This window comes from Megascapheus bottae, chromosome 28, assembly GCF_031878675.1.
Source record: "Megascapheus bottae isolate mThoBot1 chromosome 28, mThoBot2.hap1, whole genome shotgun sequence".
Taxonomy (NCBI): domain Eukaryota; kingdom Metazoa; phylum Chordata; class Mammalia; order Rodentia; family Geomyidae; genus Megascapheus; species Megascapheus bottae.
In genome coordinates, this window is record NC_143536.1 from 4,822,078 (window position 1) to 4,840,000 (window position 17,923).

General features: G+C 46.1%; 1 protein-coding gene across 4 annotated transcripts in view; it reads right to left on the minus strand.

Annotated features, from left to right (window-relative positions):
• Positions 1-13,907, minus strand: part of Hectd4 (HECT domain E3 ubiquitin protein ligase 4) — a 117,156-nt gene extending 103,249 nt beyond the window's left edge. For all 4 annotated transcript variants that reach the window (XM_090320122.1, XM_090320120.1, XM_090320121.1 and 1 more), the window contains exon 1: positions 13,495-13,907. In XM_090320122.1, the coding sequence (XP_090176248.1) occupies positions 13,495-13,668 (174 nt within the window). In that variant the 5' untranslated portion in view covers positions 13,669-13,907. The remainder of the gene's footprint in view (positions 1-13,494) is intronic.
• Between the last annotated feature and the right edge of the window lie 4,016 nt (positions 13,908-17,923).

Here is a 17,923-nt window from a genome sequence, read left to right on the forward strand (position 1 = left end):
TACATACCCCTTCTCATGTTTTTGTCCTCATTTCCCTTCCACCTCCCAACCTGAGACTCTTATCTCCAATTCACCTCTAGAAAACAGGAAATGGGGATTGGCTTGAGAGTAGCGAGGTAGCCTTGAGCAGAAGAGCTCAGGGACAGGGCCCAGGCCAAGTTCAAGTCCCATGGTCCACAGAAAAAGAAGGAAAGAAAGAAGAAAGAAAGGAAGGAAGGAGGGAGGGAGGGAGGGAGGGAAGAAGGGAGGGAGAGAGGAAGGAAGGAAGGAAGGAAGGAAGGAAGGAAGGAAGGAAGGAAGGAAGGAAGGAAGGAAGGAAGGAAAGAGACAAATACAATATTTTCTAAATGTTGCTATCAAATGACTTCTTAGAACTTGAAGACTAAAACATGCTTACAATATAATCAAAGAAAGTGGTAATTATTTCTAGGGAAACCACGTTTTTAGAAGAACATTATTTCATGGAACTTGTTTTTTTTGTTTTTTGTTTTTTTTGGGGGGGCCAGTCCTGGGCTTGAGCTCAGGGCCTGAGCACTGTCCTTGGACTTTCTCAAGGCTAGAGCTCTACCACTTGAGCCTCAGCACCACTTCTGACTGTTTTCTATGTATGTGGTACCAAGGAATCGAACCCGGGTCTTCGTGCATGCTAGGCAAGCACTCTACCACTAGGCCAAACTCCCGGCCCTTTCATGGAACTTGTTTTGTTTGGAGCAATGCTGCTATATTCTTCCAAGTATCTAAGTGTCTGGGTACACAAGGATCTACTCCCAAATGTTAAAGTACCTATTTTCTGGGGCTTGAACTCAGGGCTTGGGCACTATCCTTGAACACTTTTTTTTTTTTTTTTTTTTTTTGCCAGTCCTGGGCTTGGGCTCAGGGCCTGAGCACTGTCCTTGGGTTTTTTCAAGGCTAACACTCTACCACTTGAGCAATAGCACCACTTCTGGCTTTTTTCTATGTATGTGGTTCCAAAGAATCGAACCCTGGTCTTTATGCATGCTAGGCAAGCACTCACCACTAAGCCAAACTCCTGGCTCCCCTTGAACACTTTTTGCTCAAGGCTAGTGCTCTGCCATTTGAGCCACAGTGCCACTTCCAGCTTTTCCTGTGTATGTAGTACCAAGGAATTGAACCCAGGGCTTCGTGAATGCGAGGTGAGCACTCTATCACTAGGCTATGCTCCCGACCCCTTATTTTTATTTTATTGTTTTTACTTTTTTTTTTTTTTTGCCAGTCCTGGGGCTTGAACTTAGGGCTTGAGCACTGTCCTTGGATAGAGCTTAAGGCTAGAGCTCTATCACTTGAGCCACAGAAACACTTCCAGCTTTTTTCTATGTATGTGGTACTGAGGAATCGAATCTGAGCCTTTGCACTTGCTAGGCAAGCACTTTACCACTAGGTCAAACTCCCGGCTACGACCCCTTATTTTATTTCTCAAAAATCTGAGCAATATCTGGCACTGGTTGCTTACACTGTAATTCTAGCTACTCCAGAAACTGAGATCTGAGGGTCATGGTTCCAAGCCAACCAGGACAGGAATGTGATTCTTCTCTCCATTTAACCAGCAAAAAGCCAAATGTGGAGGTATGGTAAAACATTAGCCCTTGAGTTCAAGCCTCAGTATCAGTACATACATACATACACACATACATGCACACAGGCACAAATGCACACTGGGCTTCACATTCCAGGAAAGGAGCCTCAAGTTGGTTTGAATGAGGGGTCATCTTCTACATCCTGTAGATGTGAAAATATATCCCTAGCTTTCAGTGTAGCTGTATCAAATTAATAGTGCTGCTCATCCATCCTGACTTGCTTTACCACCAATAGAGAGGCTATCCCAATCCCCCTACCTCACATGAGAAAGAAAAGAAGGCTCCTTATCAGGCCAGAGTGGTGCAGGGACCTACCACTTCTCAACAAACATGCAGGGTGGGGTCACTTTAGGGTCTGATGAAGATAAGGGAGTCTGGTTGGCTTTACTATCTCAGAATACCACTCACAGCACTTGAAATGTGGATATTAATACAGGGAAACATAAACATAGGCAACGACTTTCTGAATAGAGGTCCAATTATCAGCCTCGCACTGGTGACTCATGCCTATAATCATAGCTAGTCAGGAGGTTGAGATCTAAGGATTGCTATTTGAAAGCCCAGAGACTCTCTTCTCTAACTAATCACAGAAAAAGCGAGAAGTGGCACTGTGGCTCAAGTGATAGAGTGCTAGCCATGAGAAAAAGAAACTCAGGAATAGTGCTCAGGCCCAGAGTTCAAGTATCAGGACTGGGGGCTAGGCAGGGAGGGAAAGCTCTATACACTAAGGAAATACTTACTAGCATAAATTAAAAAAAAAAACCTCACAATGGAAGAAAGTCTTTGAAAACTATTTACTGAACAAAAGATTAATATCCAGAATACGTAGAAAATATATTTAGCTGGGTGTCAGCGGCTCACGCCTATAATCCTAGCTACTCAGGAGGCTGAGATTTGAGGATCATGGTTCAAAGCCAGGCCAGGCATGAAAATCCATGAGACTCTTATCTCCAATTAACCACCAGAAAACCAAAAAGTGGCACTGTGGCTTAAGTGGCAGAGCACTAGCCTTGAGCTGAAGAGCCCTGAGTTCAAACCCCACAACTGACGGAAAAAAAAAAAAAAGACTCATCTCCAATTAACCACCAAAACTTTAGAAATAGAGCTGTGGCTCAAGTTCAAGTGATAGAGGGCTAGCTTGAGCAGATAACGCTCAAAGACAGCACCTAGACCTTGAATTCAAGCCTCAGGACCAGCACAGCAGCAGCAGCAGCACCAGAAAAAGAGGGGGAGGAGGAGGAGGAAGAGCGGTGGCTTCAGCAGTGGGGGCAGCTTCAGGAGCAGGAAGAGGAGGAGAAGGAGGAAGAGGAGGGGGAAGAAGAAAGAAATCAAACAACAAATGATGGCAAGGATTTGGTGGAACGGGACCCTCATACACTGCTGGTGGGAATGTACTCGGGTATAACCACTATGGAAATCAGAATAGAGGCTCCTCAAAAACATTGAAAATAGGCCTACCATACATCCAAAACAGTGTAACTAAAGCAAAGAAAAAGGAAGCTGGGTGCCGGTGGCTCATGCCTGTATTCCCAGGTACTCAGGAAGCTGAGAATCACAGTTCAAAGCCAGCCTGGGCAAAAAGTCCCCATGAGAGTCTTATCTCCACTTAACTACCAGAAAACTGGAAGTAGTGCTGTGTGCTTAAAGTGGTAGAGTACTAACCTTGAGCAAAAGCTCTCAATGATAGTGCCTAGGATCTAAGGTCAAGCCCCAGGACCAGAAAATAAAAATAAAAAGAAAGAAAAGGGTGGAGGTGTGGCCCAAGAGCTAGAGAGCTGCCAGACTCTAGCAGCTTACTCCTGCAATCCTAGCTATTCAAGAGACTGAGATGTCAGCATCACAGTTGAAGCCAGTCAGAGTAAGAAAGTAAAATGTGAGAATCTTATCTCCAATCAACGACAAAAGCCAGAAGTACAGGTATATATCAAGTGATAGGGGCATTATCCTTGGGGAAGAAAGCTAAGAGACAGTGCCCAGGCCCTGAGTTTATGACCCAGTATCAGCACACATACACACAAAAAAGGCAATTCCAGAGCTGACGTTTTTGTGACTCTGCAGCCCAGTCCCAGCTCAGTAAGCACCACACCCCAAGTTCAAACCTCATTACTTCCAAAAACAAAACTATCTGTTAACCCAATTCTTAAATATTCCATTCAATAATAAGGAAAGCAAACACAATACTGAGATGAGATAGCAAGTTCTCATTTTCTTCTGTCCAGAAGACAGCTAAACATATTAAACTTTATTCATTTGAAATTGTCAATGCAAACCACAAACAGGCACATAAAACATGAAGAAAAAAATCTATTACAAATACAATCTAAATGTTAATATTTTGTTGGTATAAAAATTCTGCTTGAATGAAACATCTATAGTTATTAGCATTACTGAACTTTCAATTTGCATAGTTTACAAATTATGTATCACTTTATTGTTAATCTAAAACTGCTACACACTGTGCTCTGACCTAGTAATTCAGCCAACTATAAGTTTCTGTAGAAATATGAGGGATGTAAATGTATGCACTCCCATGTGCCTTGTGTTGGAATATTAGCACATCTATAAATGTGATAACAGCATTCCTAGATCCGAAATTACATATAAATGTTCAACATTATTGTGAGAGAAACCAATAGGGCTGGGTGCTGGTAGCTCATGCCTATAATCCTAGCTACCCAGAAAGCTGAGATCTGAGGATCGCAGTTCAAAGCCAGCCCCGGCAAGAAAGTCTGTGATAGTCTTATTCCCAATCAAGCACCAAAAAGCCAGAACTGTAGTTCAAGTGGTAGAACAATAGTCCTGAAGAAAAAAAGCTCAAGGACAATGCCCAGGCCCTAAATTCAAACCCAAGGACTGGTACCAGAAAACAAAAAGCCCATGGGAGGGAGAAACTAGGAAAGCATAGGAAAGGGTGACACTGTTAAAAAAGGAAAGAAAGAAACAAAGAGAAAAGAAAAAGAAAAAAAGAAAGATATATAACCAGGCACCAGAGGCTCACACCTGTAATTCTAGTTCCTAGAGAGGTTAAGATCTGAGGACTGGGGTTCAAAGCCAGACTAGGCAGGAAAGTCCATGAGACTAACTCCAATTAACCACCAAAAAACCAGAAGTGGCCAGGATTTTGGCCTAGTGGTAGAGTGCTTGCCTAGCATGCACAAAGACCCAGGTTTGATTCCTCCATACCATATACATAGAAAAAAGCTAGAAGTGGTACTGTGGCTCAAGTGGTAAAGCTCTAGCCTTCAGAAAGCTCAAGGACAGTGCTCAGGCCTTGAGTTCAAGCACCAGGACTGGCAAAAAAAAAGAACAAAAGAACAAAACAAAACAAAAAAATGTGGCTTAAAGTGGTAGAGAGCTAGTCTTGAGCAAGAAAGTTCAGGGGTAGTGCCCAGGCCCTGAGTCCAAGCACCATGACTGATTTTTTAAAAAGCTTGAAATCTAATTCAATAAAATGTATACAATAGATCAATTTAAAAAATTCAAGGGAGAGCTGGACACGGTGACTCACACCTGTAATCCTAGCTACTCAGGAGGCTGAGATCTGAGGATCAAGGTTCAAAGTCAGCCCGGGCACAAAAGGACCTGAGACTCTTATCTCCAAGTGGCTCAAGGGTAGGGTGGTAGCCTTGAGCTGAAATGCTTAGGGACAAAACCCAGGGCTTCCTGCATGCTAGGCAAGCACATTACCACGCTCCCATCCCTTGATTTTTTTTTTGCTATTGCTGGGACTTGAACTCAGAGACTAAGCAATGTCCTTGGTCTTCCTTAATGTTAGAGCTCTACCACTTAAGCCACAACACAATTTCCAGCTTTTTCTATGTATGTGGTACCATGGAATCAAACCTGGGTCTTTATGCATGCCAGGCAAGCACTCTACCACTAGGCCAAACTCCTGGCTCTCCCTTGAATTTTTTCTTTTTTTGGGGGTGGTTCATGGGGCTTGAACTTGGCTTGGGCACTGTCCCTGAGCTCTTTAGCTCAAGGCTACCACCCTACCTCTGGGCCTGGGTGTACCATATACACAGAAAAACTCAGAAATTGTGTTGTGACTTAAGGGTAGACTGCTAGCCTTGCGAAAGCCTAAGAACAGTGCCCAGGCCCTGAGTTCAAGCCCCAGGAATGGCAATAAATAAATAAATATAAAAATTAATTAATTAATTAAAAAATAACAAATTCAAAATTGTATATAGCTTATATACAATATAGCTTATATATGCATTAGTGGAAGAAAAAAATAGTAAAAATGTAACTTTTTAAGGTTAGTATAATCCCAGGCTATTATTCTCTCATATTTTTTGATATTTCCTCAATTTTCTGCCTCATTTATATATCCTAATTTGTTTTGTGCCAGTACTGGGGCTTGAACTTGAGGCCTCAGATTCTTATTTGGCTTTTAGTTCAAGGTTGGCACTCTGCCAGTAGAGATCTACCATGGTCCACTACTGTCCTTTTGCTACTTAAATGAATGTGCATCTCTTCAGGTTTGTCTGCCTGGGCAGTTTGAAACTTCAATTATCAGATTTTAGCATCCTGAGTAGCTAGGATTGATTACAGGTGTGATCCATCAGTACCTGGCTTTGTAATCAAAAAGTACCTAGCACAAAACACATTCTGTTTAGTACCCAGTTTTTCATATAGGACTTACACATTATATTAGCATGTAAGAGAGAAACTTTAAAGGGAATCTGAGGATAAATAACTACTATGCACTTTGAGCACATTTCAAAAGCCATTGTATTGGGCCGGGAGTTTGGCCTAGCAGTACAGTGTTTGCCTAGCATGCACGAAGACCCAGGTTTGATTCCTCAGTACCACACACATAGGGGAAAAAAGCCAGGAGTGGTGCTGTGGAGCGATAGAGCTCTAGCCTTGAAAAAGTACAAGGACAGTGCTCAGGCCCTAAGCCCAAGCTCCAGGACTGGCACAAAAAAAAAAAAAAAAAAAAAAAGCCACTGTATCTCTCTTCCTCGTAAGTGTAGCTCCCTGACCCCTGACCTTGTAGGCTTCTAGTAGCATCTGCAAACCAACACTGACTACTGGAAACTCCTTCTTGTCTGCCTATATATGGGTATGCCAAAGGAGAGCATGCCCAGGGGAGCCATTCTAAAATAAAGGGATAAGAGCAGACGACCCAACAGAAAACTCTGCCTTTTTGTAGCCAACCAGGTTTAGCATTCATTGCCAGGTGCCAACTGTATTTCACTCATTAGTGAAGTAAGAATCTTTGGCCTAAGCAAATGGAAAATTTAAGCAAATTTTTAAGTTCCGTGGGGTTGCAAGGAAAGGAGGCCCTACTGGCAGTATAAACTGCTGCAAACACTTAGGATAACAATTTGACATATCTACAAAAATCTAAGTCACCTGTTAGGCAACAATTCTGCATCTCAGCACTTACCCTGGAGAAACAATGCCATGTGCACATGCAGGCATGACGCATTCTGCTCAGTAACAGCACCTTCAGCAGGATACCTGTAGCTCATGCTTGTCATCCTAGCTACTCAAGATGCTGACAATTGAAGACTGTGTCACCCAAGGTAGAAGAGTCCATGAGACTCTATCTCCAATTAACCGGCAAAATGCTGGTTTGTGGTGGAGCACTAGCTATGAACAAAAAAGACCAGCAAGAGAGCAAGGCCCTGAGTTCAAGCCTAGGTGCCAGTAACATGAACATGTACACATGTACACACACACACACACACGTTAATTAATTAATAATGGTATTTTCCATAATGTCTATGTCCAAGTCTCTGGAAGCTGTGAGGACAAAGGAGACTGCAGATAAGTTTAAATCCAAGGGCTGGGAGCATAGCCTAGTGGTAGAGTGCTTGCCTAGCATGCACGAAGCCCTGGGTTTGATTCCATGTATCAGAAAAAGCCGGAAGTGGCATTGTGACTCAAGTGGTAGAGCACTAGACTTGAGCAAAAGTGTCCAAGGACAGTGCCCAGGCCCTGAATTCAAGCCCCAGAACTGGCAAAAATCAATCAATCAATCAATCAATCCAGGGGCTAGGAATGTAGTTAGAGATGTGGTAGAATGCTTGTCCAGCATGCATGAAGCCTTGGATTTAATTCCTCAGTATCACATAAACAGAAAAAGCCAGAAGCAATGCTGTGGCTCAAGTGATAGAGTGCTAGCCCTGAGCAAGTTCACGGGACATTACAAAGATCCTGAATTCAGGTCTCAGGACTGGAGAAACAAACAAACAAACAAAATAAAATCCAGGATTTGGAAATGGGTTACTCTTGATCATGGGGTATGGGGGAGGTTAAATTGAACCTGAAGAATAAGATTCATATAAAAAGGATAAGAGGGTAGCAGAGTGCTGGTGGCTCTCGCCTATAATCCTAGCTACTCAAGAGGCTGAGATATGAGGACTACGATTCTAAGCCAACCCAGGCAGGAAAGTCCGTGGGACCCTTATCTCCAATATATTATTCAGAAAAGGCTGGATGTGGCAATGTGGCTCAAGTGTAGAGTGCGCTAGCCTTGAGCACAAAGCGACAGCGTCCAAGCCCACAATCCAAGCCCCAGGATCAGCAATTAATCAATCAATTAATAGGATGAGGGGGAGTCAGTTGGGAGGGCCAGAAAGTGTAGAGTGAGGGGCCAGGAGTGGTAGAGTGCTTGCTTAGCATGCATAAAGTCCCGGGTTCGATTCCTTGGTACCACATATATAGAAAAAAGCCGAAAGCGGTGCTGAGGCCCAAGTGGTAGAGCGCCAGCCTTGACAAAGTCCAAGGACAGTGCTCAGGCCCTGAGCTCAAGCCCAGACCTGGTAAAAAAAAAAAAAAAAAAAAAAAAGTGCAGAGGCCTCATCTCTTCGGAAGGTTGGGGAATGAACTACAAGCCAAGGAAGGCAGGGGGCCCCTAGAAACTGAGAATAAGCCAACAGAACAGATTCTTCCCTAGAGCCAACAGCAGGAACCAGACTTGCCAACACTTGACTTTTAGCCCAGTGACACTTACTGTGGACTTTTGAAAAATAGAAGGGTGCAAATTTATGCTGCTTGAAGCCACTTAAGTGTGTGACGATGTGTCAGCACAGCAATAGAAAACTAAAACATTCTTCCACCACAGAAAGGCTAAGTCAGGCATGCCACAGTGTCTTCTGGAGTACCTAAAAATAAAGCTATATATGAAGTTAGAAAACGAGCAAAACATTTTTTCAAAAGCGGGTGCTGGTGGCTCGTGCCTGAAATCCTAGCTAGTTAAGAGGCTGAGATCTGTGAATGGAGGTTCAAAGCTATCCGGGGCACTAAAAAGTCCTTGAGACTTGTATCTCCAATTACCAGAAAGCCAGAACTCGCACTGTGGCTCAAGGGGTAGGGCGGTAGCCTCAAGCTGAAGAGCTCAGGGACAGCACCCAAGCCCAGAGTTCAAGTCCCACAACCAACTGAAAGAAAAAAAAAATGACTTTTGGGGTAGGAAGGTGACTTAGTGGTAGAGTGCTTTCCTACCATGCATTAAGCTGTGAGTTAGATTCCTCAGTACCACATAAATAGAAAAAGATAAATGTGGCACACAGTGACTCAAGTGGTAGAGCACTGGCCTTGAACAAAAGAAGCTTAGGGACAGTGCCTAGGCCTTGAGTTCAAGCCCAGGACTAGCAAAAAAAAAAAAAAAAAAAAAGGTGGAGTTTCTCATTACATTATTCTTAGCATACAGGAGAGCAACTTTCAAGGATGCCTCACTCAGGAAGTTGGCTCTTGCTGTTATCTCCCAGCAGTCTACTTCCTGATGTCCTTCCTCCAGGTTTTTATTCAAAAGCCATCCTGGGCTCTCCTTCCAGATTCACTCTACATAGACTAGCCCTTCCATTACTGTCATCCATCTACACATGTCTCTGTGACACCACTTCAGGATACCAAAGACAACATAACACACACACACTTTGTTCATATCTGTGAGTTCCATACTCAGAGACTAAACCAACTGTGGAGTGAATTTGCCTGGAGGAAAGTACCACAATGAATGTGCAAATACCCACTCAACCCTTTCATCTCAGAGCTCCTGGGGTCTCTCTCCAATACGTGTTGTAGGAGCCTACTTCCCCTCATACCCACTTAATGGACCATGTAGAGCTAGTTCACTGAAAACTTTCTTCTTGTCAACACAATGTAACAATGATTTTCACATTGCAAGTTAAAGTTGGGGTGGGTAGGTAGTAGTGGGTCAGATCTGAAATTATAACTAGCTAAGAGGCAGAGATCAGTGAATCAAGGTTTGAAGCCAGCCCAGGTTTGAAGCCAGCCCAGCCTCGCCCCCCGCCTTCCAGTCCTACAGACTACCATCCAAAATAATCAGCAAGGCTGAGACTGTGACTTAGTGGTAGAGTATTTGTCTACATGCATGAAGTCCTGGGTTTGATTCCTCAGTGCCACATGAACAGAAAAGGCCGGAAGTGGTGCTGTGACTTAAGTGGTAGAGTGCTAGCTTTGAGCAAAAGAAGTTTAGGGACAGTGCCCAGGCCCTCAGTTCAAGCCTCGAGCGTGCATATGCACCCGTGCACACACGCGCGCGCGCGCGCGCACACACACACACACACACACACATATCTAGCTGGAGGTATGGTTCCAGAAGTAGTGCACTTAGTGAGCCCTGAGTTCTAACTCTGTTCTGATAAGGAAAAACTACACAGAAACAGGCACGAATGTTTCATGGGACTACTATACCACTTTGTATAAGACTTGATCATTTATGGGTTGTTTTGGGTTTTGATATCCAGGGAGGACCTGGATCTCATCCTCATGGATACTGAGGGGCAACTGCAAATGTTATGTATCTGCTTATCTGAGACTGTCTTTATCCCTCAACTAAAACATAAGCTTTGTAAGGGTAAGGATTTTATCTCACCCATAGCTACATCCTCAGCACCCAGGACAGTGGACTTACTTCTGAACTCCACAAATATCTGTATCAATTTGATTAAACATTATTTATTGACTTATTTTCCAAAAACCTGTCTAAAATATACTGAGAAAGAAAAACATGAAATTCAAATGCTCTGCTCTTGCATAGAAATACTGTCAATGTTTATCTCCTTAGAATCGATTCCTTTTTCCAGATTGACATTTAACTTTGCATAGCACTTACTGAGCAAAAACAACATTAGTTCACAATCAGGAAAGCACAGCTAGTCACACAGTAACCATCTCCAGCATACAGGCTAAATGAGGAAAGGAAGGTCCTTCCATGCTCTAAATTCTGTGACTACACTGCAGTCTTATGCAGTCACGTTACCAGTCATAAATTATTCAACGTACTCTGCATCTCAGCCCTTCATAATGCAAAATTGTTAACTGAAGGATCCTATATAATTATGAAAGCCCATAAAGAACAGCCATTATTCACCCAGATGTCTATTGGAAGGAGGAGCAGAAGAGTAAACTTCATACAGGTGGTGCAAATCATTCTTTAAAACCTGACAATCCTCAAATATGAAGAGAAACAGAAAGGAGCTAAAGATAGCTGTTATTACTCCATCCACAGCCAGCTGTGGAACTTACAATAATTACATATAGAGGGGCCTCAGGCCCAGAGAGGTGTTAAGGATATGCAAAGATCTGGGTTCCATCCCCAGCACTGCAAAAAGAAACAAAACAAAAAACAAATATAAACGTCGCACATACGCAAAAACAGTAAAGTATTATGACTAGGTGCAGATGACTTGAGATGAACAGAGCTATGAGCAGAACTGGGTTAACTTCCAGGTTGTCTAACCAGGTGACCCTGAGCAAGCTGCATACCTGCCTGACACTCACATTGCCTCATCAAGGGGTACAGTATACACAACTGTTGCAATGAGTAACAAGACATAGCTAAGGTCTTTTGAGGATTTAACAAGATACTCCCTGACATACAGAATATATTTAATCCATCTTATTATTAAATAAATGTGAATACATTCCTAGAAGCAAATCAAATGGTCTTAGTCACTTAGTCATTTTTAGTCACTTATTTCTTTTGCTGCTATGTGGCCTGTGTAACATCAGTTAGAAAGAAGCTAGGCACAGTGGATCATGGTTCAAAGCCAGCCCAGGCACTAAAAAGTCCGTGAGACTCTTATCTCCAATTAGCCTCCAGAAAAAAAAAAAAAAAAATGAAAGTAGCACTGTGGCTCTAGGGGTAGGGCAGTAGCCTTGAGCTGAAGAGCTCAGGGACATAGCCCAGGCCAAGAATTCAAGTCCCACCACCGAGGAAAAAAAAAAGAAAAGAAAGAAATGGAAAACGTTTGCCATAAATGCTTGTCACTTATGTACATATTGGCTTCTAAGAGGTAAAACCATAATTTTTAAAAGTAATCTACTAAACCAGGTCGTCTTTCTTTTTAAAATACTTCTTCAGTGGTAACAGCTGGCAAATTCACACAAAGCATACAGAGTAAACATTTTGGAATAGTCAATGTAATAGTTCAGCTGTTTTAAGTCACCCTGCTCTAATCCTAAAAATAAATAAATTACAAATATTAAGAAAATATTTGTGGTTCCACAAATGTAGATTAGTCTCAAAGAACAAACAAAAAGCATCCCAAATTAAATAAAACTAGTCTGCCATCACATAATGACACCTAGTTTTCAGGTGGATAAGATACTCAGACACGCCTTGATTATTATTATTATTACTATTATTATTATTTTAAACAGAATTGGCCCAAAGAAGACCATAATATTAGGATTCCACCTTAATAATTCCCTGCCAGCACCTTCCCGGTTTCCGTGGTCAGAATGTAAAACGAGTGGGTTAAACAGTTCCAAACAGAGATGCTGAAACAACCTCAAAACCAGACACAAAAACTCAACCGCCTCCGCCGAGGCGAGTCCATCACCGACGCTTCCAGAAAACACACACCGAGGGATTTTCATCCATTCCCACCAACGCCGAGGAGCGTGCAGAACCACCAAGCACAAAAGATTCCCTTTGCGGCCAGGGCGCCCAGCCCCACAGAGCCCTCCCAGCGACAAGAGTTTCATGCCACCCCAGGCTTACCCACACACCGACATGTCACCCACGGCACCGGGGCGGCGGCGGTGGCGGCGGCTCCGGCGAGCGTCTGCATCCGCCGCCGCCGGGATGAAACCAACCACAACCTGCCAGCTTCCACCTCCTCTGGGCAAAGTTCCCCGCAGCGCCCGGGGCTCCGTTCTGCCTCTGGCCCCTGCTGAGATTTACCAGTGCACCTGCCACCTCCGCCGGCGGAGCCAGCCTGGGCTTCCCGGCGACCCGGGGCCCCCCGACCCCCCTCCGACCCCCAGAAAGGGCCTGCGGCCTAGGGCGCCGGTGACCCCGGGCCGAGCTCGCCGCGGCCGCCGGTCGCTGTCCACACCGCCCCTTCCCTGACAAAGACCCTCTGTCAACCCCAGGCCCGACACGGGCGCGCACGCACACGCACACGCGCGGGAGGGAAAGAGCGCGGGCGAGGTGTGCAGCATCCTAAGGATAATTGCAACCATATAATAATAATAATAATAATAATAATAATAATGTCTCCCGAGCTCGGCCACCTGGGCGTGCCCTGGAAGCGGGTGCTGGGGACGGGCGTGGGGGAGGGGGGCGGGCCGGGGCGGCGGCGGCCCCCCGGGGAACCCAGGCGGTGCCCGGCGCGGCTCTAATCAAATGCCGGGTGTCGGAACGTGCCACGGGAAACCACAAATGCAATCCCGGCGGGCGCCAGGCCCCAGGCGGCCAGCGAGCGGGCTGCAGACCCGCCCGCCCCGCACCCACCCGCACCTGCCCGGCGGCCCGCGGGAGGCACCCCGTGGGCTGGGGCGCCGAGGCGGAGGAGGCCGGGCTCCCCCACTCGGGTGGGGAGCCGTCGGACGGAGGAGGGCGGGGGGACCCCCGGCCGAGGCTGGGGGGGGATGGGGAGGTCGGGGCCGCCGCGCTCGCCCGCTCGCTCACCTCCAGGTCGGTGTCGGCGGCCTCGGGAGCCCCGAGGATCTCGCTGGGCAGCTCGGCCAGGTCGGTGACCCGGATCAGCCCGTCGTGCAGGAAGATGGTCTCCTCCTTCACCGAGAGCCACTGCGCCGAGTCCGCCGCGGCCGCCGCGGCCGCCGCCGCCGACGACGAGCCCATGGCCCCGGGGCTGAGGCGCCGACGCCCGGCGGGGAGACGCGAGCTGGGGCCGCGGCGTTCACCAGTCCATGGCAGCGGCTGCCGCGCCCGTCTGGCCCGCGAGGCTCCACCCTAGGCGGCCCGCGCCGCCATCTCCTCACACTCGGGCCCCGGAGACCCCGGCCCCGCAGCCGCTGCCGCCGCCGCCGCCGCCGCCCTGAGGAGCAGGACCCGCCTCTGCCGCTCAGCAGCCAACTGTCAGTGAGGCTCCATGTTGGGGGCGGGGCTCCCGGCATGCCCCGCGGAGCGGACAATACGGGCCCCGCCCACTGCCGGCCCGGCCCCGCCCACCACTCCGGCAGACCGGGCCTAAGGCTGCAGAACCTGGAGCTCCGTCCGGGTTCCACCCCGCCCGCCCTCTGGGTGACCTCTCGGAGACCCTTCCATCTCTGACTATTCCGGGTCACGCCGCGTCTTCTCTTCCCTCCTCACGCAGCCACAGCCACCCCCTGCCCTTCAGAGCATACAGGCTGTCACCGTTGCTTTCTGGCTTGGATGAGATGCATGCAAAAACCTGGTGCCTGGGCCTCAAGGGTGGCTCAGTGGTGGAATGCCAGCTTAGCAGGTGCAATGGGTTCCTTTCCCAGCATGGCCAACAAACAAACAGTATCCCACACTCCTAATCCCAGCACTCGGGGAGCTGAGGCAAGAGGATCAGCCTGGCTACAGAGCAAGACTTGTCTCAAAAAAAAAAAAAAAGGGCCGGGAGTTTGGCCTAGTGGTAGAGTGCTTGCCTAGCATGCATGAAGACCCCGGATCAATTCCTCCCCATTACTTCATAGGAAAAGCTGGGAATGGTGCTGAGGCTCAAGTGATAGAGCTCTAGCCTTGAGAAAGTCCAAGGACAGAGCTCAGGCTCAAGACTGACAAAAAAAAAAAAAAAAGCTGGAAGTGGTGCTGTGGCTCAAGTGGCAGAGTACTAGACTTGCTAAGAAGTGTCCAAGGACAGTGCTCAGGCCCTGAATTCAAGCCCCAAGACTGGAAAAAAAAATAGATCAATAAAGTAAAGAAGTTAGGTGATAATAACTCATGCCTCTTATGCCTCTTATCTTAGGTACTCAGGAGGCTGAGGTGAGAGAGAGAGAGAAGGAGTGGGGCCTGGGAAGAGTAGAGCTCAATAGTGGAGCATATATGAGATACTGAATTGAATTTCAACATACACACACGTGGTAGAATTTCCATTTCATCACATCCTCAGAAGAATCATGAGGACGGTAGTATTATTTATTTATTTATTTGATGTCAGTCCTGTGCTTGAGAACTCAGGGCCACGACACTGTCTTTTAGCTATTTCCACTCAAAGATGGCACTTGACCATTGGAGCTACAGCAGAATTTCAGCCTTTTTTTTGGGTGGGGGGGTTAATTGGAGATATGAAGTCTCAGGAACTTTTCTTCCTGGGATGACTGAATCTCAATCCTCAGACTTGAGCTTCCTGAATTAGCTAGGATTACAGGTATGAGTCAACAGTGTCCTGTTTCTTCATTCCCTTTGCTCACAGTTTCCAAATCTCAGGGCAAACAGTTGTCATTCATTGTTTTTAATTTTAGTTATATTGTAGGTTAACAGGGCTTGAAATCAGGGCCTGGTGTTCTTGTCCAGCTTGCTTGCTCACAGTTGGTGCTTTACCACTGGAGCCACACCTCTAATCTGGTATTTTTCTGGTTAAATGGAGAGGGAGTCTTACAGACCTTTCTGTCTAGGCTCAACACCAATCCTCCGAATTTCTTCTTCCTGAGTACCTAGGATAGGTGAGAGTCACCAGTGCCTGGCATCAATCACTATTTTTGTTTGGGGTTTTTTGTTTATTTGTTTGTTTTGGCAGTCCTAGGGCTTGAACTCAGAGCCTGAGCATTATCCTTGGGCTTTCCTCAAGGCTAGTGCTGCACCAGTTGAACCACAATACCACTTCTGGCTTTTTCCATGTATGTGATAGCAAGGAATCAAACCCAGATCTTCATGCACGGTAGGCAAGCACTTTACCACTAGGCCAAACTCCCGGCCCCTTGTTTTGTTTTGTTTTTTTGCAGTGCTGGGAATAGAATCCAGGGCTTCACATATGCTATATGAGTGATCTATTACTTAGCAACATCCACAGCCCCCATCATTGTTTTTAGTTTTATTTTTGTTATTTATTTGTTTTCTTAGCCAGTCCTGGGGCTTGAACTTAGGGCCTGGACACTGTCTGAGCTTCTCTGTGTGAAAGGCTAACACTATAATACTTGAGCCACAGCTTCTGGCTTTTTCTGTTTATGTGGTACTGAGGAATCAAACCCAGGGCTTCACGCATGATAAGCAAGCACTCTACCACTAAGACACATTCTCAGCCCTTATGTTTATTTTTTTGTTGGTTGTGGGGCTTGAACTCAGGTCCTAAGAGCTGTCCCTAAGTTATTTTTGCTCAAGGCTAGTGCTCTATCACTTTGAGTCACAGCTTCACTTCCAGTTTTTAGTAGCTAATTGGAGAAAAGAGTCTCATAGGAACTTATCTTTCCAAGCTGGCTTCAAATCTCAGTTCTCAGATCATAGCCTCCTGAGTAGCTAGAATTACAGGCATGAGACACCAGTGGCCGGCTCCCCATCACTATTTTTTTTTGCCAGTCCTGGGGCTTGATCTCAGGGCCTGAGCACTGTCCATGGGCTTTCTCAAGGCTAGCGATCTACCACTGGAACCATAGCACTGATTCTGGCTTTTTCTATGCATGTGGTACTGAGGGATTGAACCCTGGTCTTCATGAGTGCTAGGTAAGCATTCTACTAGTAGGCCAAACTATCAGCCCCATTGCTATTTTCAAATGGTTCTATACTCTATAAATAGGTTAGCCAGGTAGCTGGCCTATGATCCTAGCTACTCAGGAGACTGAGATCTGGGATCACAGGTTCAAAGACAGCCTGGGAAGAAAAATAAGTGTGAGACTCTTATCTCTAATTAACTACTCAAAAAAAAAGGCAAACCCAGGCCTTGAGTTCAAGCCCCATGACTGACAAAAAGGTAATAGCAATAATGAAATGTATAAATAGGCAGCTTACTACTTCAGAAATTTCTCTCTCTCTCTCTTTTTTGTTGTTTGTTTCATTTTGTTTATATTTAGGAGGAGCTAGTATTTTGTATTTTGGCCCTTGTGCTAAGCAGATGGTCTACTACCTTAGCCATACGTCTACTCTAAAAACAAAAACAAAAAACAACAACAAAAACATGGGGCCAGGAGCATGGCCTAGTGGTAGAGTGCTTTTCTAGCATAGACGAAGCCCTGGGTTCCATTCCCCACTACCACACACACACAGAAAAAGCCAGAAGTGATGTTGTGGTAGAGCACTAACCTTTAGAAAGCCCAAGGACAGGATAGGGAGTTTGGCCTAGTGATAAGGGTACTTGCCTAGCATGCATGAAGACTCAGGTTCAATTCCTCGGTACCACATACATAGAAAAAAGCCAGAAGTGGTGCTATAGCTCAAGTGGTAGAGCTCTAGCCTTAAAAAGAAAAAAGCAAAAAAAAAAAAAACCCAAAAACAGTGCTCAGGCCCTGAGTGTAAGCCCAGGACTGGCAAAAACAAAAACAAAAATAAACAACAACAAAAAAAAAAGAAAGAAAGAAAAAAGAAAGCCCAAGGTCAGTGCTCAGGCCCCAGGACTGGCAAACAACCACAATTAAGGTGCTGTACAGAAGGGCTTCCATTTCTTCTTCCTTTCTTTCTTTTTTTCTTTTTCTTTTTTTCTTTTCTTTTTTTTTTTTTTTTTTTTGTTTTGGCAGTCCGGGGCTTGAGATCAGGGCCTGAGCACCGTCCATGGACTTTCTCAAGGCTTTCTCTACCACTTGAGCCTCACCACCACTTCCGGCTTTTTTCTATGTATACGGTACCAAGGAATCGAACCCGGGTCTTCGTGCATGCTAGGGAAGCACTTTAACCACTAGGCCAAACTCCCGGCCCCCTTCTTTCTTTTTTTCTTTCTTTCTTTCTTTTTTTTTTTTTTTTTGGCCCCTTTCTCTTTCTGGTCCCGCTCGCTCCGGCCCCGCTCGCTCCGGCCCAGCTAGGCCCCCTTTCTAGCTCAGGCCCCGCTCGCTCCGGCCCCGCTCGCTCCGGCCCACTCGTTCTGGCCCCGCTTGCTTCCGCCCGGCTCGCTCCAGCTTGCTCTTGGCCCCGCTTGCTTCCGCCCGGCCCTGCTCCTGGCTTGCTCTTGGCCCCGCTCGCTCCGGCCCGGCCAGCTCTCGCTTGC